The following is a 19,338-nucleotide window of genomic DNA, read 5'->3' as shown; positions in this document are numbered from 1 at the left end:
ACGACTGGCCGATTGGTTTGATGAAAAATGAAAATTTAAACCGATCGGTTATCCGATTCCTTGCTTAGACTTCCTGTAAATTTATATTAATCGGTCGACCAGCTGGACATCCTCATGATCGTCCTCCAAGTCGATCGATGGTTTGATGAAAAATGAAATTTTTTTGTTAGAACGCTTGATATCAGATGAAGTTTTTACTCAAATTTGATGGGGAAAAAAAAAGACGAGTAAACGTTAGAAATGCTCTCATGGATGGGTACTCTCTTCTCTTTTCTTTTCTTGCTTGGGACGTCGCTTCTCGAAATTTCAAATAGGAAAATATTTTAGACCACCAATTTTGACCCCAAAGTCACATGACTGGACTAAAATATAAAAATTATCGTCACGTCATTAGGGGTAAATTAAAGTTTTTATTTTTTATTTTTTGAAGGCAAAAATAATTTTTTAAAATTTAAAAAAAAATTGATGTTTATTTTTACATAAAATTTTTCATAAAAAGTCATTATGAAATTGAAATGAAATATAGATTGAGAGAGAAATATAATACCTCATGTGTGGAGGTGGAGGCGGAGGTGGATATGAAATACTCCTCTAACCCAAACAAGCACTTCGATAATCCTCCCTGCTGTCACCATAAATGGAAATAAAACTCCGGACGATGATGTTAAAATTAGCACTCTGATGGACAAGTCAGTCTCTATTAAGAGGTTGGTGTTTTTTTAGTTTCTTGAGGTTTAAGGTCATCGTTTCTTACCCTTTTTTCCTCATATTATGGAGTCACTCTCCTTGATCTTTACACCATGCAACTTAGCCCTTCATCATTATTCTGTCATGGCCTATTTTTCTACTATACTTCCTTGAAATGGACATCTTGGTCCCATTTAACAGGTCTGTGTCGACTAGCCCGATATATTCGACTCTTATATTCGGCACAGGTGTAATGCCCTCAAAATATTACATAAATCAACCATTCATACAATCCACAGACATAGGAGAAACAATATATATTCATTCATTAGAGTCTACTTTACAAAAATATTACATGTTAGCAACAAAATGGATACCTTATCGGCTTACAGCTTTCCAAGTCATCACTTGGTTACAACAAAAGTAGAGTCCTAACTCTTTACATACAAAGCCCTTGGCTTGAATTTACATTTAACACAAAAGATATAATAACAAAAAGAAGCCTTTAGCCCCTAAACCATCCAAGATATGACCTTGGAGGCGGCATGTCTCCTGTACCTAAAAATGATGTCCCAAGTAGGGTGAGTTAATGCCCAGTAGAGATATGCCAAACAACATATGAGAATTAACTAAAACATTAGTATTCGATAAATGTTTAACACTTGTAAACCAACTTATATCATTTCATTACCACTCACATTTTCATCATATTCATCCACTTCCCATTATTTATCCAAATTAATTCATTGACATAGTTCAATATTATCCAAACAGTTTAAAATGAGATTACAACTCATATATCAACACTTCAATAGCAAACATCATTCATCACTTACAAAACTTGCCATTTTATGGAACTACGTCCGAGGGAACCAACACCCATAAATAAATAAGGTTTCGGGACTTGCAACCAGGACACTCCGACCAACTTAGTTATCAATTGAGTCCATCCCTTATCTCCTCCCACACAATGGAGTACATCCCCTATCTCCTCTCATATAAAGATACATATGCAATGTATTAAACATGTTGGCATTAAATGACCCAACAAATTCACATATTTAACATTTTAATCCAACCGTCATATTCAATGAAACAATTCAATTGATCAGTTTCAATTTACCAAATCGTCATGCAGTGTCTACAACAAATAAGACTATCCTCTACCGATAGTCCTAAAACAGTTATCTCTAAACAGATAAATAAATTTATTAAATAGATAAATTATCAACTTTTTCATAAGTGAGTGATTTATCAATCCAATTACACCATTTAACCACAATCCTCCCCAATTTCATACTTTCCAAACCAATTTCATATTTCTACATTGATTTCATCAATTACACAAATAGTTTACATAAAGCAAATTAGGGCATTCTACCCCTTTTCTCAAATATTGCACCCAAGGCCATATCTCGCCCATTATACACAATAACTTCATTTTTGAGGCCACACATACACATGGAACCCCAAAAATGGAAAATCCCTCTTTTACCATTTCAATCTCAAACCCTAACTTTACCCAAAAATCCCTACATCCTACCATTCATACGAAAATGACCAATATTTATGTTAAAACCCATAAAGAAGAGTAGAATATCCCTACCTCAAGAAAAAGAGATGTGAGATGAGCCAAGAAATAGATGAACCCCAAAGATAAAGAAATCAACTTCCACTCGGATGAAAATGGAGATCTTGAAGAGTCCAAGCTTTTAATGAAGGAAAGAGGGTGAGGAGATTACTTGATCTAGGCCAAAATGTAGAGAGAGTGTATTTTAGAGAGCGAGACTCTCAACTTAGGGTTTTGGAATGTTTGAGAGAGAGAAATGACAGAAAAAGTGATTTAAAATGTCACTTTTGCAATCTGATATACGCACAGTCCGCTCGAGCTGATAGTTCAATGCTCGAGTGTCAGACACAAAAATTCTACTCGCTCGAGCTCCAAGACACAATAGCAAAGCAATACCCGCTCGAGCGCAAAGAGACCCACTCGAGCGTAGAATACACACTTCCAGTATTTTATAGACTTCAGATAGCTGCTCGAGCGCAAGAAGGGTTGCTCGAGCTCAGACCCGCTTGAGCATAAGAAACTCCGCTCGAGCGTGAAAAACAATTCTGCAGTATTTTTGCAGACACACAAAATTCTGAGTGATTGTAAACTCCGCTCGAGCGCAAGAAGACCCGCTCGAGCGGAAGACCAAAATTTTGGGCAACAACCACTTGCACCCACTCACTACTAACATGTTCTAAACACGCCCAAGACATTCAAAACTCAAATTCAAAGAGTAAGATGAGGAAAAGACAAACAACAACAACATGAAACCACATGACCCGAGTCCCATACACCGTAAAGGTCGGGTTAGAAATCGGGATCGCTATAATAGGTATCTACCGTTCGGCGTTACCCAATATTTTTATGCTTAATCGAATATTTATTCAGCAATGACATAGTCACGTAGGCTTTGGTCCATTATGAACGGGTTTTGATGCTCTATTGGCCGTTTTCAAGTATATTAATTCTTCGGGTCCCACACCTCAAGATTTGAAGATTTGTGTGATTGTTGAAGCCTGAAGGCATGGGGCAAATGAGATGGACAAGGGTGACAGTGATAACGACGAAAGATGGTGATGGTTGGCGACAACAGACTACGTCAATGAAATGTGCTTATGGATTGAGAATTGAGAAAATAAGAGATAAGAGGGCCATTATTGCTTTATGAACACAAAAAATAAAATTATAAGAACATCTCTAACTCTTCAAGTTTTTTTAGATAAAAAAAAAATATATATATATATATATATATATATCTTGATTTGATATAGTTAACTCTAATGTTGATAATCAAAATTTTCATAAAATCGTTTTAAAAATACCTGAATCAAAAAATAAAAAATAAGAACTAATTAAACCAATTTTAATTGAAAAAAACCTATTTAGAGTATCATTACCAAACTCATTAGAGTCTTCTCTTGACTATTTTATAGCACAAAACTATAAAAATACACTTCATCAAATTCAATTCTTAGTTAGATATTTTAGTTGAATATCAAACCACAAATAAAATATATCTACTAAACTTGTAATTAGTGGTTTGGCCCATTGATATTCTCTCTCTTACTAATTACATGTAGCTAAACTATAAAATATAGAATATTATTATTCTTAGTATTTTCTTTACCTCAATGTGAGGGATTTACTTAATTAAGGATATTCCTTCACCATTATTTTGCATTACGGTCCTGCCATGGAAGAACATTTAGAAGAGAATGTTAGTTGTAGGCTGATAATAAAGATGATGGTGGACTCGCAAACAACAATGTGTTATTTTACCAACATGCATTTGCAATGTGAAAGTTCACATTAATATTTATTTGCCACAATTCACATTAAGTCAATGGTTATGTGTATATAAATATAAGCAACCACCGGCAATGTGAATATTCACAACTTTGCTTCTTCACATTGGAGTAAGGTAAATGATTTACAGTTTTAGGAATGTGAGAAATTTTCTCCCTAAAATAAGGGAGAAATTATTTCCATAAAATAAATGAGAGATTTGCTTCTTATAATAAGGGAGATTTTTTTTTATAAAATAAATGAGAGATTTTCTCCTTAGAATGAGGGAGAAATTTTCTCCATGAAATGAGCGACTATTATTATTTTTTATCGTGTGTTGGTTTTAAAACGAAAACACGCCCAAAAAGTTTGGAAGAGTGAGTTGGTCATATTACCTTACACAAGACCTAATGAAATATTAAAAAAAGAAAATGAGTTAAATGGAACAAAACATTTAAAAATAAAACCTTCTGAAAAATGTCCTTTTTTAAAATTTTCACATTATAAAAAAGTTGAAAGTTCATAATTTGAGATTTTTTCCATGCAATAAGGGAGATATTACCTTAGAATAAGGAAAAGATTTTCTCTTTAAAATAAGGAAGAGATTTTCTCTATGAAATAAGGGACTATTTTTATTTTTTTTATTGTGTATTAGTTTCAAAATTGAAACATCTATATATCTATCTATATTATATATTAAGCAAAAGGGGGTTTTTAACCCCAAGCCTTGTGGGAGCTCCAATCTTCCAATCTAAATTTTCTAATTTTTTGATTTTAAAAAAAAAAAATCTTAGTATTTATTAACTTCTCCTAACCCCCAAGTCTTACCCTCATAATAACACTTTAATGTATTAAGAACAAGTATAAAAAAAATTCTTTGAAATCTAACACATATGAATTCCTTAAAAAGTCCCAACACATATGATTATTATCCCTTATAATAACACTTTAATGCACATTTATTAACTTCTCCTAACCCCCAAGTCTTACCCTCATAATAACACTTCAATGTATTAAGAACAAGTATAAAAAAAATTCTTTGAAATCTAACACATATGAATTCCTTAAAAAGTCTCAACACATATGATTACTATTCCTTATAATAACACTTTAATGCATTAAGAACAAGTATAAAAAAAATTTCTTGAAAAGTCCAACACATATGATTATTATCAAAATATTAAACTTTAATATAATATAATAAAAAAAGAAGACATTTAATTCCTTGAAAAGTCCAACATACATGATTATTATCAAAATATTAAACTTTAATATAATATAAAAAAGAAAAAAAAGAAGACATTTAAAAATAAAAATAAAAAAGACATTTAAAAATCGCAATTCACATATATAGATAATTGTAAATATATTAAGGAAAATGGGGTTTCTAAACCCCAAGCCTTATGGGAGCTCCAATCTCTCAATCTTAATTTTCTAAATTTTTGATTTAAAAAAAAAAACCTCACCATTTATTGATTTGGTCAAAATTTACTGATCAGCATTTATTAACTTTTTCCAATCCATATGCCTGTATTTATTGATTTGGTCAAAATCTCTCATTAGCATTTAAAATTCCCTCATACAAATAATTATAGATACAACATGTGCATAGTTACTGCAGTAGCATTTTTAATTTCTTTTGTACACTATGGTTAGTGATAAGATTATTAAATTATTTTTATAAAAAAATCTTAAAAAATATAATTTATATATTAAAAAAAATTAAAAAAAATATAAATATTTATAATTATCCCATGCATAGCACGGATGATAGGCTAGTATCTATACTATATATTAAGCAAAATGAGGTTTTTAACCCATAACCCTTGTGGGAGCTCCAATATCTCAATCCTAATTTTCTAATTTTTTGATTTAAAAAAAAAAAAAAAACTCAGCATTTATTAATTTCTTCCAATCCCTATGCCTTTTGGGAGATTTGGTCAAAACTCCCTCATAATTAAACTTTAATGCATTAAAGAGCAGCATTAACAAAATTCCTTGAAAATTTTAACACATCTATCTATCTATATTATATTATCTATATCTATATCTATATCTATATCTATCTATCTATCTATCTATACTTACTATATATTAAGCAAAAGGGAGTTTTTAACCCCAAGCCTTGTGGAAGCTCCAATCTCCCAATCTAAATTTCTTGATTTTTTGATTCAAAAAAAAAAAACCTTAGCATTTATTAACTTCTCTCAACCCCCAAGTCTTACCCTTACAATAACACTTTAATGCATTAAGAATAAACATAAAAAAATTCTTTGAAATCCAACATATATGAATTTCATGACAAGTCCCAACACATATGATTATTATCCCTCATGATAACACTTTAATGCATTAAGAATAAGTATAAAAAAAAATTATTGAAAAGTCCAATACATATGATTATTATCATAATATTAAACTTTAATATAATATAATAAATAAAAAAGAGACATTTAATTCCTTGAAAAGTCTAACACATATGATTATTATCAAAATATTAAACTTTAATATAATATAAAAAAATGAAAAAAAGAAGGCATTTAAAAATTTCTTGATTTTTTGATTTAAAAAAAAAAAACCTTAACATTTATTAACTTCTCCCAACCCACAAGTGTAACGCCCTCAAAATAAAGGGGATTTTTTTTTAAGGTCCCTAATAATAACAATTTAGAGGATAAAGGACACACAAAAAGATAGTGATGCCTCACGTCCCTGAAACAACTTGGCGCGCGTTTTTAATTATTTTGTGGACCAAAATACCCTCGCCAAAATCAACACAGAACCAAACTCATTCCGACGTCTCAGTTACATTCCAAACATCCAGCATCTTCATGAACAGGAGAACAGCAGAATTAGGGTTTCAACATCATCTGCACCATCGACATTAGAGCTTCGTTATCTTCTCCAAAAATCATTCCCATTCCTTCCTCACAAATTTCTCTGACCTAGGTTAAAGCTTCGTTTTCACTGCTCATCATCATCTCAGTCCATCTTCGTCACGTCGCATCTTCATTGCGGGCCATATCAGCTCATCATTCAAGTTTCATCCTAACTCTGGTCAGTTTTTCTACAATACAACTAGATTTTCTCTGGAAACACAGTTAATAGCATTTTATAATAACCTTTCATAAATTAGGGTTTCAATTTCGTAATAAAAAGCTACCTGAATTTGAAAAAATTATTTCTGTGTATTTTGAACTTATTCTTCAACATGTTTGTGTGATTTTATCTGTAAATTTCTCTGGCATTTGAATTTCTCTGATTTTTTATTAATGTAATTTTCTTCTTTCAATTTTCTCTGGCATGTTTATTTTCACAACAATTTTTTGCGTTTTTATCTTATTCTTGAACATGTTTCTGTAATTCTGTCTATAAATTTTCCTGCTCCGTAAATTTCTCTGTAATATGTATTTTTAATTGCAATGTCTATCTTAATCTAGAATGTCTATTGCTTTCTTGCCTCTGTCTTAAGTTTCTCTGGTATTTATAATTTTCTCTGACCACATCACATCACTTTCCTCCCTTGTGTCTTTGTCATTTTAAATTTTCTCTGGAATTTTAATATTGTGGACTGGAATGAATGTTTCTTCTTGGAATTTTCTCTGCCATATGTACTTTGAGAAAAAGTTATTTCTCTGAATTTTGATCTTATTCTTGAACATGTTTCTGTCATTTTGTCTCTGAATTTCTCTGCTTTGTAAATATCTCTGGAATATATATCCTTCTCTGCAATGTCAATTACACTCTTGCCCCTGTCTAAGTTTCTCTGGTATTTATAATTTTCTCTGACCACATCGCACCACTTTCCTCCCTTGAGTGTCTCTATCATGGTTAATTTTCTCTGCTTGTGTATGTAAATTTTTCTTGCATTTTAATATTATGAATTGAAATTTTCTCTGGAATGGAAATTTCCTCAAGAATGTGTAATTTTCTCCAGAATGTGCATTTTTCTCTGGTATGTTTATTTTGTTCAATTCTTGATTTCAATATGGTGTACTTCTCAGTGCCATGTTTACATTACTTTGTTTATTTTATCTTTGCTAATTGTGGAATGCAAATTTTCTTTCACTTGCCATGTTTACTTTTTTCTATCATTCATTTTCTCTGGTATGTTTACTTCTATCTGTAATTTAAACAATTATTGAAAATTTCTCTCCCATGTTTATGATGCTGTGTTGATTTTCTCTGACATGTCAAATTTTCTGTAATTTTCCCTTATCTGTAATTTTCTCTGGCATCTCCAATTTTCTCCCTTATCTGTAATTTTCTCTAACATGTCCATTTTTCTCTGGGATTTAATGTTGACATCTCTATGCTTTAATCATTGTCTAGAAATGACAAAACGTAAAGGCAGCGAAACACCGGAAACACCAAGCAAAAAACAGAAACTGTCTCAGTCTTCTTATGGACTAGGATCAAAAACCAGCAGCAAAACACTAAAAACACCAAGGAAGAAAGAACAATTCTCTCAGTCCTCTTATCATCTAAGATCAAAAACCAGCACTAAAACACCACAAACTCCTTCCCAAAACACACAAGTCCAAGCTGATGAAGCAACTAGCATCCAGATGAGTACCCCAACTTCAAAAGACTCAAGCTCAAGGGGGAAAAAACCTGTTAAACTCCACAGAAAGAGAGCTCACTACAGCATTCAATTCCGATCCAACCTCTCATCTGTCGTCTCCTTCTTTCAAACACTTAAATTCAGTTCAAAACATCTTCTAGAGCTTCAAAAGACCCCATTCTGGTATTTGATCCAAGCTCTAACCACTGGAAGGATGGATCCAAAGAAATCTAGGAAATCCGATGATGATGTAGTTGCCATAATCCAATGTTACAATGAAAAAACAAAAGCATTCACAGTTGGGAAGAAGAACCTGACCTTTACAACAAATGACATGACCTTGATTTTTGGTTTGGAAGGAGGTAAAGGAGCCATGTCATTAAGATACTCTAAAAAGCCAAAATCTGCATTCCTCGGGAGAAGATTCTAAAAGGACACAAGGCTCACTGGTCCTGTTCTTAAAAATGCCTTGGTCAAAGCAATGAAAAGGCAAGCAACCAACTGACTTCAAAGATGTAGCAATCATTGTTACATTGTACTTGTGTCTCACCCTATTTTTTGCAACAAGTGGGAATTCAATAGGTTGGGTTTTTATAAAGTATGTGGAACCTCTTGAATCAATGAAACAATATGATTGGCCGGAAGCAATCACATCAACATTGATTGATTCTATCATGGCATTGCACAGAACTCCAGAAAAAGTTACGGGGTGTGTCATTACATTGCTGGTAAGTATAATATCCATTCAAATTTGCAGTTATCATACTTACAAATTTGTGCGTTTACAAAATTTTATTTACTTTCATTTTCATCACAGTATTGGCTATGTGAACATGCAACTATCATTGACTCAGAAGACAGTAACACAACAGACTTCCCAAGATGTGCCAAATGGAACCTTCAAACCTTGACGAAACAGCTGCAGAAGACACCAGTCCACTCTCTTGCACCTCGACAGGTTAGATTCCTATTGCTACTGAAATCTCAGTGAAATTTCAAAATTTCTCTGACCACTGCTTTGTTTCCCTCATTGTGCATTGATTGATTAAGATTAATTTTCTCTGAAATATCAATTTTTGTTTTCTTCTTTGCTTACCACTAGTCTATTTCTGCCATTGTAATCAATTTTCTCTGCCATCCAAATTTCTCTGACCACAATTGTAACACATTAACTTATATGCCCTGATTGATTTTCTCTAATATCTGAATTATGTTCTTTGTTACATAATTTTCTCTGGCCCATCAAATTTTATCTCCTTGTGTGTAATTCTCTCTGCCCATAACTTGTGTGCGTTGCATCTTTGATAAACACTGTTTATTTCTACCCTTCTAATGAATTTTCACTGGAATTCAAATTTCTCTGACACAAATATAGTAAAACATTAACTTATAAACACTGTTTATTTCACGGTTTCATAATTTTCTCTGCCCCATAAAATTAACTCCATGTCTCTAATTTTCTCTGGCCCAATACAATTTTCTCTGAAGTTTGTTTCCAATTAGTATCATTTAGATGAATTTTATTTTCCTTATTTGAATTTTTTCTCTCAGTGAATTTTGTAACATTTCTCTAATAAAAGAGTCTCCTGTTACAGATTGATAACAAGCAGCTAGTCAAAAACCCATCTGAGGAGTTCTGTCTTGGCAAAAAGACGAAGAAAGAATTAAAAAAGGCAATTGTCATATTCAAGGAGACATTACAAGATCCATCTGAAGATGGAGGAAATGAACAAAAAGAAGGCAACACAGAAGAATACGAAGCCAGCAATGGACAAGAACATCAAGCAAGCAGCACAGAAGAAGAAACCACCAAAGAAAGTGAAGAAATAGAACCAGAAGACAAAGAACAAAATGAACAGAAAGAAGAAGACAGTGAACAAGAAGATGAAGATGAAGATGAACAAGAAGAAGAGAACAAGGATGAAAGTGATAAAGAAGAAAATAATGAGCCGATGGACCAACAACATGATGGCATTTGTGGCTCAACAATGCATCAGCCTGAAGAATTTGAGGAATCAAAGGATGCCCAAATTGCTGATCTACGTCAAAGACTGAAGGCACTGTCTCAATCTAAAAAAGAAGAAGACAGAAATTGGATGGAATTACTTGCTGAAAAGGATATTTCAATAAGAATCCTGACATCACATAACTCAGAACTTCAAGAAAAAGAAAGCACAATCCGAATGAAACTAAGGATGTTGGAGGTTGAAAAAGCAGACGATGCAAAAACAATTCAACAGTTGAGGTGTTCAAATTCGGAGCTTGAAACTGAAAATGCCAAATTGCATGAACAAGTTCAAGAACTATCTGTCCAACTAGCAACACAACCATACCGAACACCAACACAACTTCAACCACAAGGTCAGTGAAAATCTTGAGCCACAAAAAGTTATGTCCTTGTGCCATCATAACTCAGAGAAATTTTTATTTATTATAATTTTCTCTGTCATTGGTAATTTTCTCTAGAAGTTATATCTCTCTCAACACATTAGTTATATTTCTACTGCTCATTTCATTTCTCTGTATATTTTCTTATTCCATTTTTGGGGCTTGTTTGATTTTCACTGTGTATAGTTGGAATGCAACTGGAACAACAACCAACAACCCAACAAGAGCAAATGCCACACAAACAACAACCGAAACAAAAGAAGAACTCTATGGTAACTGCAAAATATTGAATTAAATAAATTTACATATTGAAATATCATCTGTTGCTTCAGAGAAATTTCACTTTTCCTAATATTTTCACTGCCTACAGTCAAAAAAGATCCGACCTCAATGATAAAAAATTTAAAGGCAAAAGAAAGGAAGGAAAAGCAGCATGATCCAGAATTCCAATATCCGAAAGTTGCGAAAGTGACTAGAGCTTCAAAACAAGCTGCAAAACAAGTTGAGCAAAGCACGAAGGACAAAGAAGTGCTTGATGCTGATGCATACGTCTTGCCTCAACGTATAAACATCACAAAATCTTGGGTCTTTCCACAAACTCTTCCCATTTCAAGATTGATAAAAGATCATATAAAAGACATCTTGCAGCACATATCAAATGTGTCTGGGCTTGAGTAAGTACAACAAACAAAATAGAACATAACAAACAACAAATTACAAACTTATGTTGCATTAACAACAATTCAATCCCTTCTTTGTCATCTTGTAGAGCTTTAATTTGGACAAGTGAGTTGAATATCATTACCTTTGAAGACATTGGAAACCTCATAAAGCAAAAAGAAATTGCCAACAATGTAAGTCTTTCCCTTTCATCAACATTTCTCTGCAATGTTCCATCAGCCTTTATAAAACAATATTACAATTATAAATCATATTTTTCAGGTCATTGATGGCTATGGAGAGATCCTTTTGGCTGACCAAATGAGAGAGAAACAACAACCAACCTCATTTTTTTTCACATCCATGTGCTTAGTATGTTACTACTATTTTATTTGATTTTCTCTGGAATTTACTTTCTACTTTCTCTTCTTAATATACTTCTTGAAGTCAGTTGTGTCACTAACAAAACCATTTTTTGATTTTCTCTGAGCACAGAATTTCATCAACATGACAGAAAATCAAAGTTTTCGAGTGTCCTTATTTGACAAGCATATTGAAACAGCATGGAGGAACTATAGGTTCCTCCATTTCCCAATAAATACTGGAGGTAATGAGAAGTCCACACATGGAAATCACTGGACCTTGCTTGTCCTGGACAAACAAGACAATTTATGGAGGTTCTACAACTCACTGAGGCCAAGGAGGGATGATGCAGAAGACAAATATGTCAAAGATGCAAAACAATTGGTAACGAGTGCAAATTTCTCTGATCCATCATCATCTTTATGTGATGATAATTTTCATAGAATCCCATTGACTTGTCCGTAAATTTCTCTGTTATATAAAAATTATTTTTTTGCAGCAAGATTACGTGGAGAATTTTTTGAAAGCTTGTCTTGAAAGAGACGCTCAATCACAACCCTCTTTCAAATTAATAAACTCACAAAACACAAGTTATGACTTTGAGTATGTCAACAATGCTCCACAACAAGAAAGCGATTCGTAAGTTTCATACATCTATAAATAAGATAATTTCAATTGCATGTTTCTTAAAACTAACCATACCTATAATTTGTATGCAGTCTGGATTGTGGCCTCTTTGTCTGCTATATAATGAAACAATATAGCAAGCATGAACCTATCAGCTCCAAATTGTCCACACAAGAGATAAAGTTGATGAGGGCAGAACTCATAGAGAGATTTGTGACCGAAGTTGGCCGGTCATGGACTGAACCAATTGAAATACCCCCAGAAGAACCACAAATGTAATAGTGAAACTAGTGAAAGGAAGACAATGTACATATCCACACAGAGAAAATTGTCTCACATATATGTATATATCCTTTCTTGTTGATACATTGAAGGAATGATGATCCTTGACGTATATGTATATATCCTTTCTTGACTAATCTAAATTTCATTTTTTTTTTATTTCGACTAATGTAAATTTCATACCTATCGATGGTTAAATATATATATATATATATATATATATATATTTTTTTTTATTGTTATTCACAGAGAAAATTGTCTGCCAGAGAAAATTGTCTGCAGAAATTTCTCTGGTATAAACTACTAGAAATTCACAGAGAAATTTAACTTGTATCGTCCCAAGGGAATGCCTATATGATCATGTAATCTGTAAAACTTTGTGTTGGTACAAAACAATCATCAAACTCAACAAAACACAAAGCACACAGTAATTTTATCTGCCACTGGAAAATTTCATTGCATGAATTTCAAATTTCAGAACACAATGCCCATATAGTTTTCTCTGATGGTGAAAAATTTCTCTGGATGAAAATTTCTCTGGCTTTGACACAAATTTCTGAGTTCAAGTGAGTCCAGAGAAATTCTTCCCTGGTCCAGAGAAATTCTCAACTCAGAGAAATTCCAAAAGAGCTTGATTTATGTCTTGGTTGTACAATAATTTTTTGAATGCTCTGTCTGCTGTGCACATTTCTTGAAATGAGTGATATGAAGCTACCAGAAATTTACAGATAAATTTAACTCATATCTCACCAAAGAAGGTGCCTATATGATCATTCAATCTCTAATGCACTGTGTTAGTACAAAACAATTATCAAATTGAAAAAACACAATCCACACAGTACTTTAATCTGCCATTGTCAAATTTATGTGGATGAATATGAAGCTTCAAAACACAACACACAGAATTTTCTATGCCATAGAAAAATTTCTCTGGATGAATTTGACAGGTACTACAAACCCACTGCCTATAGTATATATCAACAAACACACTTTAACTGATATTGAAAAATTTCTGTAGATGAATTTGATTGATATTATTATATACACTGTCCAAAAAATAAATTTCACAAAACAAAATACACAAAGTAATCATCAAATGTATTATTCCATCAATAAAATGTATAATCCTCAACTATTTAACAAAGGTTCCTTGCATGTCCTCTTATTATGGTGACCAATACTCTCACAACGACTACACTTAATCACCCTTTTAAACTCTCCAGTAGAAGCAATTCTGTTCTTCTTCGGCCTCCCAGCAGGTCTCTTGCTCAATGGAGGTAAAATCATAGCATCTTCAATGCTACACACAGGTTTTTCAACAGTTGGAACTGGACCAATTGAAAAGGAGTATGCTTGACGATACATATCAGCATGAAAAAATGGTTCAACAAATGAATTCAAATTCTTTCCACTCCTAAAAATTGCAGCAACAGCATGTTGACATGGATACCCATTTATTTCCCATTTTCGACATGAACAAGTTCTCAACCCAAGATCAACCATAACCGAAGGAAAACAATGCACTTCAAAGACATTATCAGATGATAAACTCACATTCCATGTCCTCCCGTCCAAAAAAGACTTCTCCAACACACTATCCATACGAGGACACAAAATTTTATTCCATTTACTAGAGAGCAGCCTCCTATCAGACCTCATATTCATGATTTGCAACCGTATCATGTCCATCAAATTTGTTATCGGCAAGTGCCGAGCTTCTTGTATCCATGAATTGAATGACTCAGCAACATTTGAATACATCTCACCATAACGTTTCCCTGCAAAATATGCATCACTCCAATTTTCATATGGTAAACTTCTCAAGAAAACACTCACAATGTCTCCTCCCTCACTTTTTAACTCATTTAACTTGAAATGAAATGATGCCTTTATTGGAGCATATGCACATTCTGAAAACTTGGACACAATCGTCTCCCTAACCAAATTTGTGTTTCCACATGACAACTTATCCCTCAAATTTCTCTTTAGATGTTCCAGACAAAATCCATGAAAGCAGTTAGGGAAAAACCTAGCAATTCCCTCCACAATTCCACAATGTCGATCTGATATGAAACTTATCACCCTTTCTGATCCTAATACTCCATATAAATGTTCAAGAAACCAACACCAATTGTCTTTATTCTCAGCATCAACAACAGCAAAAGCTACAGGAAAAAAACCTACAAAACAAATAGGAACAAGCATATTAGATACACACATGCAGAGAAAAATAGAACAATAAACAACCAGAGAAGTTTGACACTGCCAACATCCAGAGAAAATTGAATAAGTGACCAGCTACAGAGAAAATTCACACAATCATAATATACAGAGAAAATTCACTTAGTGACCACCTACAAAACAACAGAGAAAAATAGAACAATAAAACAACCAGAGAAGTTTGACACTGCCAACATCCAGAGAAAATTCACACATTGGCAACATCCAGAGAAAATTGACTTAGTGACCAGCTACAGAGAAAATTCACACAATCATAATATACAGAGAAAATTCACTTAGTGACCACCTACAGATACAATTCACACAATGACAACATCCAGAGAAAATTCATACACTGACAAAAATCCATTGAAAATTCTCACAGTGGCCACAACAATAGAAAATCCACACAGTGGCCAAAACCAGAGAAAATTCACATTCACTCAATTCCTACATGTATAGAAAATTCACATACTTAGATAAAAATAGATATATTTACAATTACCTTCATTCCCATCTTTCCCCGTTGCAGCAAGCATAACTCCTTTGTATCGTCCTTTCAAAAATGTTCCATCAAGAAAAAGCAATGACCGACAATATTTGCAACCAGCAATGCATGCATGAAAAGCCACAAACACTCTTTTGAAACGCTTGTTATCTTCAAAATCTAACTCAAAACGACTCCCTGGATTGTTCTTCAATACCTCATCAAAATACCACCGTAATTGATCAAATGACAAACAAGAATCCCCATATGTACTACATTTTGCTTTTTCAACACTCAACCAACCACAGTTATAACTAATTGAGACCCCATACTTGTCTTTCATTTCTTTCACAACATCCACTGGACGAGTTAAAGGTTTTGCACTTACCTCTTCAAGTATCAGCCCAGAAACCAAGCTGGAAGTCATCCTCGAATGTTTACTCGTACGAACCGCCACACCACACGTATGTTCATTGTTCAAAGTCCTTATGTAGAAGAACCCATTTGTTTTTTCAACAGAAGCATGTACACGCCACATACATCCCCTTGATTCCTTATATGCACATTCTGCCGTAACCCTCAGCTTGTCATTTTTAACATACGTAAACTGAAAACCAACCTCAATAGCATACTTGCATAAAAAAGTACGGAACTCAACCACACCACCCTCAAACTTTTGTCCAACACTCGTAATATTATTCCGCCAACTAGCCGACAATAACACATTTTCTTGGTGAGAACAAAACTTAGAGAGTGAATTCCTTTCAACATCCACCAGCCTATCACACTCACCATCCACAACATCTACCCAATTAGACCCCACTTCATCCTCTTCATCAGAAGTACTACATCTACTAACTGAAACATCAACTATATCAACACCGCGTGCACAAACAACCCTCAACATATTCAGAAAATCAATATTATTTCGAACCATACAATTCGGATGGCCCAAAATAGAATATGAAATACACATAGTCTCAGGTTTCAAATTCTCCCATGTTTTACACAAAATGCCAACCAATTCCTCAAAATTCAATTCCCATGAAACATTAATGACAATAGTATCATTCCCATATTTGCACAGCAACAACACTGCACTGTCCATTGAAACTGAAACAAAAAACAACAAAAAAAATCACAGAAACACTTCACAAGAACAACATAAATGTCCAGAGAAATTTCTAAAAATTATAATTTTCTCTAAACTTAAAATAAAACTCCAAAGACATCTACAAACTGATATTCACCTTCAAGATGATAAAAAACAAAATCACAGAAACTTAATGAATCACAGAGAAATTTACTGCTAACAATTAAACACAATTATAGAAAAAAAATCACATAGAATACAAGTCCAGAGAAATACTTTTCTCTGAACTACAAACTGAAAGTGAGTAACAAACTTACAATTTTCTCTGAACTACAAATACAAGTATAGAGAAATTTATGAACTTACATTCACTTTCTCATATTCTATCTCCATTACAAACTTCTAATAATATGTCCATATGCACTTATAATTTCCTCTGGACTACACAAACAATAGTGCAGAAAATGAAATTTCTCTGGTTTGAAAAAACATAGAACACAACTATAATTCATCAGCATGTTGATAAAAAACAGAGCACCAAAAATGAACTCTAAACATCAAAATCACCTACACTGTCAACACTATCTGAAATTGATCAAAAAACAAAGAATGAAAAATTAATTCCAAAAATAAAAATCAACTCTATCAAGCTGACCTCTCTCTAAACAAAAATCAAAATCCATTTGGAATCTAAATCGAAAACAAACCTAATTCAACTCAACTCAAAAACCTACGCGATCAACACACTGTCAACACTCTTTCAAATTGATTAAAAAACAAATAATAAAAAATTAATTCCAAAAATAAAAATCAACTCTATCAAGCTGGCCTCTCTCTACACAAAAATTCAAAACAAAAATCAAAATGCATGTGCTATCTCCATCGAAAACAAACCTGATTCAACTCCACTGAAAATCTACGCGATCAATACACTATCACACCACTGAAATCTCCGACGAAATCTCCAACAAAATCTACACGATCGTAGCAATCTTTCTCGTCAACTCCACTGAAATCTCCGACGAAATCTCCACCATAAAATCTCCACTGAAATCTCCGACGAAAACTCCGACAAAATCTCCACTTCAAATTCGGTTTCCAAAATGTATCAGTTAAGTCAACCATATAATATTCAAACAAATTTATGTTATAAAGGAAGGGTAATTTAGGTACTTTATAACCTAAAATAAATTTGAGGGACCTTAGCCATCAAAACATATTATAAAGGACCTCTCCTCATATCAAAAGTAGAGGAGGGACCTTAGGCCAATTTTCCCCAAAATAAACCCATTATATGTATATCATCAACATGCATTATTTAAAGAAAACAATTTATTAATTCATTCATCAGAGTATTACTAAATAAAAACATTACATGTAACATCAAATTAAATGCCCTATGGGCTTACATCTTTCCAAGCCAACACTTGGATACAAAATATGAGTTCTAACTCAAATACAAATAAAGCCCTAGGCTTGATTATTTATCAAATAAAAACAAACAACTAAAGATAGTCTTCAAAATCCAACTCCTTCCAAGCTAAGTCCTAGGAGGTAGCTTATCACCTGGACCTGAAAATGATGTTCCCATAAAGGGTGAGCCACAGCCCAGTAGAAATATACTAAACCAAATATAAGCATTGAATAAAGCAATAGCATTCAATAGATGGTTAACCAAGATAATCAATTACATCATTATACAGTTTCATGACACTAATGCCTAAGACATGTTTTACTTTCCAACATTATCATTATGGCTCAGAACCTGGCCAATCTTACAACAGTGAACCATACATAATATATTCACATTCATCCAGTGTCGACAAACAGATGAGACTCAGGCTCAAATCAAAACACTTCATACTTCCAGTTTGATACACATTTTAGTGCTGTATCAATAAAACACTTCAATATAAATAAGCACACATAAAAGTGATGCTAATGGAGTCCATCCCCTATCTCCTCCCAAACAAAATCCGGTTTAGAGGTCCATCCCCTATCTTTCCCTAAACCGTGGAGTACATCCCTTATCTCCTCCCACACAAAACAATGTATGCAAACACATAACATATACAGCACACAATCAATACACATAATGTCTGTATTAATTCAGCAGTCAAAATTGATAACTTAACCAATGATTAGTTTCAGTTATCCCTAATCCACATGCAGTGTCTACAACAAGCACGACTATCCTCCACCGTTAGCCCAAAACAGTTATTTCTAGACTTGGAAATAAATATACCAACAATTCAATAGACGAGTGATTTAACTTAACCAACTACGCCATTTAATCAATGAATTCCCCAATTCCATGAATTTAACCATATTTTCCCAATTTCATGAATTAATTATGCAAATTAATTTATTAATACAACTAGGGTTTTTCCCAAAATTACCAAAGTATCCCCAACATATCAAAATACCAAAACTTAGAACAAAACTTATAGAATGGAGTAGGAAATCCCTACCTCGAAGAAATAGCCCCAAAAGAGAAGATGGAGATGAAGACCCAAACTCCAAAGTGCTCCAAACTACCAACAATTCAGATTAAATGGAAGCCCTCGACCCACTCTATCTTTTTAATAAAAGATCTAAGGTAGAAACTCACTCTAAGTAGATCAATCCTA

The 19,338-nt window shown here is 33.2% G+C and overlaps 3 protein-coding genes across 3 annotated transcripts; 2 read left to right on the top strand and 1 right to left on the bottom strand.

Moving 5' to 3' along the window:
- The first annotated feature begins 3,932 nt into the window (after window positions 1-3,932).
- Window positions 3,933-11,266, top strand: LOC145799445 (uncharacterized). Its single transcript, XM_082889030.1, has 4 exons — window positions 3,933-3,956; window positions 9,406-9,546; window positions 10,184-10,949; window positions 11,163-11,266. The coding sequence occupies exons 1-4, from the start codon at window positions 3,933-3,935 to the stop codon at window positions 11,264-11,266; spliced, it is 1,035 nt and encodes a 344-aa protein (XP_082745156.1).
- Window positions 11,267-11,322: 56 nt separating this feature from the next.
- Window positions 11,323-13,077, top strand: LOC114308449 (uncharacterized). The gene is made up of 6 exons (XM_082888652.1): window positions 11,323-11,650; window positions 11,746-11,830; window positions 11,919-12,008; window positions 12,132-12,383; window positions 12,499-12,638; window positions 12,719-13,077. The coding sequence occupies exons 1-6, from the start codon at window positions 11,367-11,369 to the stop codon at window positions 12,903-12,905; spliced, it is 1,038 nt and encodes a 345-aa protein (XP_082744778.1). The 5' UTR covers window positions 11,323-11,366; the 3' UTR covers window positions 12,906-13,077.
- A 436-nt stretch (window positions 13,078-13,513) lies between these two features.
- Window positions 13,514-15,724, bottom strand: LOC145799444 (uncharacterized). The gene is made up of 3 exons (XM_082889029.1): window positions 15,634-15,724; window positions 14,563-15,088; window positions 13,514-13,619 (listed from the first exon to the last, which is right to left on the bottom strand). Exons 1-3 carry the CDS (start codon window positions 15,665-15,667, stop codon window positions 13,514-13,516), a joined length of 666 nt encoding a protein of 221 aa, XP_082745155.1. The 5' UTR covers window positions 15,668-15,724.
- Window positions 15,725-19,338: the final 3,614 nt, after the last annotated feature.

Source organism: Camellia sinensis, chromosome 9 (assembly GCF_055761805.1).
Source record: "Camellia sinensis isolate YWXY chromosome 9, ASM5576180v1, whole genome shotgun sequence".
Taxonomy (NCBI): domain Eukaryota; kingdom Viridiplantae; phylum Streptophyta; class Magnoliopsida; order Ericales; family Theaceae; genus Camellia; species Camellia sinensis.
This window is presented reverse-complemented; position numbering and strand designations above follow the sequence as displayed.

Excerpts from the sequence above, each read along its gene's own strand:
- LOC145799444 (XM_082889029.1), bottom strand. The coding sequence starts at position 15,667 with ATGCTTGCTGCAACGGGGAAAGATGGGAATGAAG. Across the intron at positions 15,089-15,633 it reads GGGGAAAGATGGGAATGAAG|GTTTTTTTCCTGTAGCTTTT; the intron begins GTAATTGTAAAT and ends TTTGTTTTGTAG. Across the intron at positions 13,620-14,562 it reads TTGCAAATCATGAATATGAG|CTTCATATCACTCATTTCAA; the intron begins GTCTGATAGGAG and ends AATTTCTGGTAG.
- LOC114308449 (XM_082888652.1), top strand. The coding sequence starts at position 11,367 with ATGATAAAAAATTTAAAGGCAAAAGAAAGGAAGGAAAAGCAGCATGAT. Across the intron at positions 11,831-11,918 it reads AAAAAGAAATTGCCAACAAT|GTCATTGATGGCTATGGAGA; the intron begins GTAAGTCTTTCC and ends CATATTTTTCAG. Across the intron at positions 12,009-12,131 it reads TTTTCACATCCATGTGCTTA|AATTTCATCAACATGACAGA; the intron begins GTATGTTACTAC and ends CTCTGAGCACAG.
- LOC145799445 (XM_082889030.1), top strand. The coding sequence starts at position 3,933 with ATGGAAGAACATTTAGAAGAGAAT. Across the intron at positions 3,957-9,405 it reads AAGAACATTTAGAAGAGAAT|TATTGGCTATGTGAACATGC; the intron begins GTTAGTTGTAGG and ends TTTTCATCACAG. Across the intron at positions 10,950-11,162 it reads AACACAACTTCAACCACAAG|TTGGAATGCAACTGGAACAA; the intron begins GTCAGTGAAAAT and ends CACTGTGTATAG.